Raw genomic sequence first — 8,511 nt, 5'->3', positions numbered from 1 at the left:
TATATATATATATATATATATATATATATATATATATATATATATATATATATATATATATATATATATGTATACTCCGCATATGAACAGGGAAAAAGTATGTTGGTTACCCACTCTACGCGAACAGGAAGCGACGGAACACGTAGTATATCAATCTTTATACATTATATGAGTGATAGCTTCCAATATATAGTGGAGCTTTATTGAGACAGCAGCTTTGAGAGGTATAGCATAGAACACAGCGATGTAGGATTTGCGATGCATAAATTTAATTCGAGTTGCTCTACCACGCCGTCAAATTATCAGGGTAGTTGGATTGATATCTTATGTACGACGTGACCTAACAAGGCTAACATGATAGTACACACCGTCTGAGAGGCTTTGACAACACTTCTCGTATATACGTGAAATATAGGCAAAACTCAGTGTTCTTTGCACTGGTAGTATGTTGTTTTGTTTAGCTCTATAAAATTTCCGTATATTAAAGCTAGCTTGGTTCTTTATTTTGTACAAGTATGCAACAAATCAGGCATTTATAGCAGACCATCGTCTAAATTTCACATTAGTTCATGGTGCTTAAACCTATTTAATCATCGATTATCAACAAGTATACAATGAATTACAGAATGTTGTCGCTCGCAAACATAAAACGACAAGTTATGTCATCAATACAAAGCTAAAACTTGAGTTGGAATTGACACTGACATCCAATGGCAGAGATCATCGTTTTATATATTCTTTGTTGTTCATACCAGCCCATGGTGATTATATTATTGGTTTTGTTCAGGTTTGCTGTAAAAGAAGAATTATTCGAGGAACAAAGTGCGTATTGCTGACTTGAAAAGTCCCATTTTCATTAGTAGATGTGACAACACCTGGGCCTATTGAAAAATAGGGCGAAGGAACAATTTTATAAATAGTATACGAATCGTATCAAATTCTTTACCAGCCATCGAACCCCTGGACAGTTCGTGTAGGATGGCAGCTTAAACGCAAAGCATATGGAGCGTGAGCGGTGTGTGTTACATTGTGCTATAACAGAACAATAAGCCAAGACACATTCCATGGATCTGTCGGGCATTATGTAGCGTAGCCAAATGGGAGACAAACACCCAGCTGTTCTAACTCGATAACACTGGCGATGAATTGCAAATCAGTTATGTGCTGCATACACGGTTCGATGGTTGTACGATGACTCTGTCCGCACAATAAATATGAGGATATGAGTCCGGAGAGTGCACTTAGGGACCTTGGAATATGTTGGTTCGTCTCCAGTGTGATACTTTAGATAGCGCTAACCACATTGCTTAGAACAATCACTCTGACCGCTCATACAATTTGAGTGTGTCGATAAACAAATTCACTTCAGACGTAATTGCTTTATCACCGTTGACTAATCTAAAAGCTGTTACATCAGCGCCAACGCGACCGGCTTGAGAAACTTGGATGTCTTTGGCGAATCGAGCAATACAGATGTTTTTAATTAATCGAGTAATACGAAATTTACCACAGAGTGTGCACTATACTGTCACGAGCCGACACATTGCCCCTTCCTTTGTTGAATACGGTCTGTGGCTTCTTGAACATTTGCTTTTTTGACGTGGTGACATCGCTGGTGAGCGCCACCACCACTTTGTCCGGTTGGTTGTAGACGAACATATCGCCAATCACGCTATCCTTGTACTGCAGAGAAAGAAAACATTGATTTAAAAATGGCAAAAGAAAAGTTGAGATAAGACAGAAAGTGACGAGTTGACTGTAGTCTGCAGGAAGATCATATAAGCTCGTCTCTACGGAAGCAGAATTTTACTTGGCAAATAGCACTAAAAAAATGACGATTAGCAAAAAATGACTGGGGCGTGAAAACCACATACAAGCCCATGTGCGTTGGAAACAAAACAGGCAAAAACGTCTCATAACAAACAAGAGCGTAATTAGACTCAAAGAGAAGGTATAGTGACCTACAATGGCACAACAGAACGTTTGAAACAAAGCATAGATGCTACGCAAAGAGCACATTTGATGCCACCCTTACGCAGTCAAAACCGGCATTTTAAATACCTTTTTGATAACGTAGTGGTCGGTAATTCCATTGGCTACTTCTGAAACGTTCCACTGCACCACATACTGTCCGCTACTGGCGCTTATCAACTCTTCCTTCGAATCTCCTATATTGAAACGTGCCGGGGTAAAATCAACCTGTATGTAAAAATATACGCGTGACATAGTGATTATTAACCACAGATAATCGGCGATTACAGTTAGAGTTGTTGAACAAGGAAGATATGCATTTTTGATAACATAAGTCATTGATATGTTGATTTGGGTTAACAAATTTTTCTCCTTTTTTTTCTGAACTCACCTTATTCTAAGTTTAGAAAACCCATACCCTAAACCCTAAAACCGTATATAGAAAAACTGACCATGCACTGGGTACAAACGGTGGACGCACGCACTACAGTACAGCAAATGTAGTAACGATTAAGAAGGGCAGATGGGACAGTGTAACACATACCGTGGAATTCATTAGCTGCACATGGTCTGGCCTGAGCTTGAGCACAGTCGGTTTGGGCTGTAGACATATCAATCGATAGAAGGGAAGGAAGAAAGAAGTGACGTGAGACCTCGAAAAATCGAGTGGCAATGGCTCAAGAGTATTAATTCGTCAATCACACCGATTGAACGGATATCACACTATGCTAGAGTCCAGTTGTGTAAAACCCGTCATTATAATGGTCGCGCAACAAGATAACCTTTGTTCATATCGCCCATGGGATACTCATCTCAGGCACTTAACGAGAACAAGCATACCTTGTGTTTGCCCATCTGCTTCTTGATTCCAGTAGCTTCATTTCCGCTCTTAGGATCCGTAAAAGTCGTCGGAATAAACAGTAAATAATTCTCACATGTCGCTAAAATATACTTGCCGTCGGCGGAGACATCGATACCAATGATCGCTTCTGTTAAGGCAGGAATGAAAGGACGCTAATTTTAATTACATAATGCACAATCACTCCGCATATCCCAAACTCAAGGTCGCACATGTCCGAAATTTTCATTCCATTGGGACAGATGATACGAATACAGAATCTGATAGTCAGCACACAATATATCTTGACAAGTTCCCTTTCCTAGATGCATATATACATAAAAAAATAAGATATGTGCAGAGGAACAATCTCACTGTCAATTCTAATTGATCTTGCAAAAATTGGCATGCTAAAGAGCACACACAGACACGAATATTTATACTTGACAACCTCAACCCTACACGCACAGAATACCAGGACCTGCATCAGCAACAATATACAATTTAGACACTCATCACATCACCACCTATAATCAGTTTTCATAACATCAGAATAGAACACATGAACACTACCGTATGACCTTGATACGAAGATTGGAGTATGCTTCACCTCCCAAACGTACCTCCAAAACCAGGCAGTAGCGTTTTCGCACGGATGCCCACTCGATCAAACATTCGAATCTCGCCCAGTTCGCTACCCACAACTACACCCCCATCGGCAGTGGTATGTAAGCAGCTTAGCAAGGGGGCGGTTTTGTACGCTTGGCTCTGTGATTCAACTACCTTTGAACCCGACAAACGCCCGTCCACAACCATTAATCGATTCTGCAGAAAAACACGAAGTTGAAAAGTTTAAAAACATGATTGATCGTTAATTTAAAAAACATACCGGCTATAGATAAAAAAACAACAACAATGAAGATTGGTAAGCTCTGAAGCTGCTACATTTATTTATGAGCTCACATGCGTGGAGTGGTATACTGGAATAGACGCACATCGATGACGATAATATGAGCCTTCCATACGTGTGTACATAGTTATATTGATAAGTTTATATGCAATCGTACTTTTCAATCGGGATAGCTTTCTAGGTGCATAAATACATTGGAGCACAGACCACAAATTCCATGAAAAATATATATATTAACTAATATATACACATGTGTAAAAATAATTACAATTACAGGCACAAGATCAAGTTTTCAGCTAACAAACCTGATTCAATCCTACTAAAGTGTCAGCGTCTGTTTTCTGCGCGTATTTTTTTGAAGGTGCAAGCACATTAACACCGATGTCGTCATGCGTTTTCCACTCCTCCACCACTTCTCCCCTAGTCATATCCATTCTATAGATAGCTTTGTCATCGGCTATCGGGTCGAAAAGAAGCATTTGTTGGTCGCCCTTGTGCAGCATCATATTATTCGCATTGAAGGTTTTCCCGTTGAATTTGAACTGCTTCGACCTACAAATGAAATTGACCATGCCATTTAGAATGGTAGTAAGGGGCGAGCGAGCGCGATGTGTATGAAATTATGCTGTTGATGAATAGTGACACCGCAAATGAGCACGATGTGATCTGTTTCAGAGAAATTATGGGAGGGACAGAGTATTTTAACAAGCAAGCAAACACAACAGAGCCAATTGAATTTATTAATAGCGCATCTCAAACCGTGCGGCCAACATAGGTAAGCATTTGTATGATTCTGGATTCACCTCAGCACTTGTATGATCCTGCATTCAGCCTTGATCCAATTCGTACTCACCCCTATACATACCACACGTGTCACTACAAATAGAGCGACTCGCGTTTCGAATGCATACACGTGTACATTATTATTTATAGGCAATTATGAACCCGTAAATCAACTAGCACATGACCTATATTTTATCACCAGTAGACACCAATACGAGATAATAGTACAATTTGTACATGCACGAGCAATAATCCGAGCATGTACCCGATTGAGGTGACAGTCTCCATATCGCCCTCGTCAGTTGTCCTGAGCACATTAATACCAGAGCGATTCTTTACAAAGCTGCGGTTCGTGTTGAAACCCACAGCCAGCCCAGTATTCTTCTCGCCATTGTTGTACCAGAAGGAGTCGTTGAGCAGATCATCTGTGTCACTCGTTTCATCAGAGTCTGACAGTGCACCACTGTGATGTATTCGTGACCAGATAGAAATTTCATGGAACGTGAATAAACATCAAATGCAGATATGTACCTACGAAGTCGGTAGAAATATCAAGACTGCAATATGTTGAAAAGCGGGTAAGCATTTCAAGATATGTATCTATATCTCGAATAATGTGTGGTTCAAGTATGTGAGTGAGGCTTCATCAGGAACTGTGAATGGCAAAGAGCGGATTGAATCTCCATGATAGGTGAATATAAATTGAATACTGCATAATATAAGGTGCAATATAAACAACAAGTGAGGATTCTGCTATCCAAGGGCATACGAGTATTCCAAAGTGTATGAAATACGTAGTACCACGGAACGGACGATACATGATAGTCTAGCAAATGCATACACATTATGCAGACGAGGTACCAATAGGAAAAGCAGACAATTTACAGATTTGACACAATGTTATAACGAGTGCAGCTTCGATGCAAAATCGCAAAATCAGTTTCGTCACAGATCCAAGTCTTCGCGCTGTGAAATAATCACAACGATCCAAAAAATAATAAAATAAAATAAGAAAAAGCACAAAAATTCCATACGGGTACAACACACGAATATTCCGTATTTCACCATCGCATACGAACACTGACGGTTCTAAAAATTCGAACGTACGCGACTTCCGGCTTGTCGATGTCCATAGGGTCAAAGCCGCCCAGCGCCATCACGTAGTCTCTTGACTCTTGATCCATCTTCTTCGCTGCTTCTGCGCTGTGCTGGGCCAAGAACGCCCCATAGATCTTGTACTGCCAGTTCCGGAAATCAATAGCCCTTTACAATCAAGTAGTATATTACACAGAACAGTCAGCGGCAATTGGAAAGAGTATGAGTGAGTGGAGAATAGAGAGATGATCTTCGGACAATTCCGATATAAGCCGAAACGTTGCTATTGAAAAATTGCAATGTCAGGCGCAATAATTTTCTTCTTCTTCGCTTGGAAACGATTAAAAAGGGTCTCGATCGATATACACACAATGGCACGCTTGAAGTCCATTTATAGCCTGCCAACTAGCATTGAACAAGCGAGAGATTACAAGGCGAGAACCCGAGAGTACAGTGCCACTCCACTTGACTTACTTGGCAAACTTCCAACCGAAGGAGCACTCAACGCCTTCCCTGCTACCGTTCCACACGATCATTTGCTCGGACTTAAGTGGATATAAATTCATCTTCATGCTGGGTACTTGTCTGTACCACAGTTCGCTGCCCTGTGTTGGATAGAGGGGTATGGGAGCAAATAGTCAAATAGAGACTAACGACGATGAGAGAAGCATACACATACACAGGATGGTCACGGTCGTCTCGTTACAAATATATGTAAGATCGATAGTGAGTATACATTGGAGTATAAATTTCTGTCCAAGGTATTTTGAATGTACAACATCAACTAGGATGACGATGAAGAACTGCTGCCGAACTTGCATTCACAACAGTCTTATTCGATGGAATACTCGTGGCTTAAGTGCTAACTTTGGCTTGTTTTATTTTTGCTGATACGGGCGAAGCTGTACCGCTCGTCCCACCAACACACCCAGAGGGGCTTAAGCGGTCATGGCATGTCGCAGGGTCAATACGGCCGCCACACCATGCCACGGTCAATAGTCACTCTGTGGTCTATCCCCCAACACATAAAGAATATTACTTAGAAATCCGAACGAACGCATTTCACATACGACGTTAACCAACAGTAGACTACTTTACGTCCGCAAAAATACGATACACTGGAATCACATCTGGGGCATGATGGACATCACAATAAACCGGACAAGACACTGAAACTGCAGGTAGCTTACATTTGATGCCTAGAAGACACCGACACACGTATAGAACAATAATTCCCAAAGGATATCAAACATACATACTATACGTGCGATGCACAGAATGACCGATTAATGCATACTAGGCTACCTTGCCAAGATTCTTAAGAAACACCTTATCAACGCAACCCAATGGAGTACCGAGCATAAACTCTACCTGGGGCAAATGCTATAATCGATGAAAGCACGTCACTCTACCTTGGAAACTCTCCCACTCAGCAGGACACCAGCGCCACGCACTACAGCACGTACTCACAAGTATCAAGGGATAAACTACGGCGCTGGTAAGGGCCATGCAATCCTAAAGCATCGTTCTAGCGGGCAATGTCGGCGATGGTGCACCTATCACAGTACCATACACGAGTATGCAACTCACAAATGAAGAGGACACCAACTCGGAACACACCACAAAACCGTAAACGAGCACACAACGTATGAACTGAAGTCGACACCCGCATACCTTGTAGACGTCGAGTCGCAGCCGATTTTTAGAGAGGGAGCTGATGACATTGTGCGCCTGACCGACAACCGGGACAAACTTCTGGATACCCGCGTCGAAGGCAAAGAGGGCGCCCTCACAATCGTACACACTCACGCCTTCCGCTCTGTACACACCCAAGGGCTTGTACACTGGGGCAATGTAGGCGTGTGCAACAGGCGTCTCGGCCTTGGGAGATGCACGTGCTGGGGTGCTTGCCGGTGCTCTTGACGGCGTATGCAATGGTTTGTAACTCGACGATGCTGGCGCAGCAGGCTCGTGGGCCGACGGATACGCGGCCCTGTACCCGGAAGTGCGTGTTGGGGAGCTAGATGCCAATGCGCTCTCCTGAGCTGATGTGTAGCTCTCCTGAGAAGCTTGGCTCGTGTTCGTGTTGTAGCTGGAATATACGGATGATTGAGGCGAAAGCGTGCGTTCGTATGCACGACCGCTCTCCCCTGCCTCTTCGGCCGACACGGCTTGGACGTAAGAGCTGGCCAGAGGAAGGCGTTCGACATGTTCATGCTTATGTTCTCCAATGCGTATCGCAACATGCTCTTTAGTTTCATCGACATGTATTTGCGCTACAGCAGTAAGTGGAAGGTGTACATAATCCGTCGCTAGCATACGAAATAGCAAGTCCTAGTACAGAAGGAATAAAAAAGAAAAAACAGAAGAAATTGGCCAATGTCAAAGAATGCAAACGAGAAAGCTGTCCTGCAAAGATAGTAGCTTTTCCGCTCATGGAGCCACATCAAGAGAAGTATTAGGATGTCATTTCTCTCACACGTGGCTAGAGACAATATGTACGTATATACATGCATAAAGGTTAAATAAATAAAAATATATATTTCATATATACACATATACGTATACATATCAGTAGCTACACACACACACACACACACACAGATACATACACAGACACGAACACGGACACGGACACTCAGACCCAGACCCACACACAAACACCCCCCCACACACACATATATATATATATTTATATATATATACAAGTATAAATATATATGCATATGAAGAAACTCCGAGACACAAATAAATACATACAGACAAGAAAACTATAACCACACACACGAATGTATATAGAATGTATATATGGAAGGTAACAAACACACACGAATATGAATGGATTCACTAAAACTATACATATATATATTACATATATATATATATAGATATATATATATATATATATACAGAA

At 41.7% G+C, this 8,511-nt stretch overlaps 1 protein-coding gene across 1 annotated transcript; it reads right to left on the bottom strand.

Moving 5' to 3' along the window:
* Positions 1-1,361: 1,361 nt before the first annotated feature.
* Positions 1,362-7,945, bottom strand: SARC_10583 (hypothetical protein). Its single transcript, XM_014295367.1, has 10 exons — positions 7,272-7,945; positions 6,072-6,202; positions 5,610-5,765; positions 4,768-4,965; positions 4,025-4,271; positions 3,433-3,634; positions 2,812-2,960; positions 2,516-2,572; positions 2,062-2,199; positions 1,362-1,683 (listed from the first exon to the last, which is right to left on the bottom strand). The coding sequence occupies exons 1-10, from the start codon at positions 7,914-7,916 to the stop codon at positions 1,504-1,506; spliced, it is 2,103 nt and encodes a 700-aa protein (XP_014150842.1). The 5' UTR covers positions 7,917-7,945; the 3' UTR covers positions 1,362-1,503.
* Between the last annotated feature and the right edge of the window lie 566 nt (positions 7,946-8,511).

The sequence above is a fragment of the Sphaeroforma arctica genome (assembly GCF_001186125.1).
Source record: "Sphaeroforma arctica JP610 unplaced genomic scaffold supercont1.1310, whole genome shotgun sequence".
In the NCBI taxonomy this organism is placed as follows: domain Eukaryota; class Ichthyosporea; order Ichthyophonida; genus Sphaeroforma; species Sphaeroforma arctica.
Note: the sequence above shows the minus strand (reverse complement) of the source record. Positions and strands in the feature narration are given on the sequence as shown.

Excerpts from the sequence above, each read along its gene's own strand:
- SARC_10583 (XM_014295367.1), bottom strand. The coding sequence starts at position 7,916 with ATGCTAGCGACGGATTATGTACACCTTCCACTTACTGCTGTAGCGCAA. Across the intron at positions 6,203-7,271 it reads TGCGACTCGACGTCTACAAG|GGCAGCGAACTGTGGTACAG; the intron begins GTATGCGGGTGT and ends TATCCAACACAG. Across the intron at positions 4,966-5,609 it reads ATCGACAAGCCGGAAGTCGC|TGGTGCACTGTCAGACTCTG; the intron begins GTACGTTCGAAT and ends AATACATCACAG.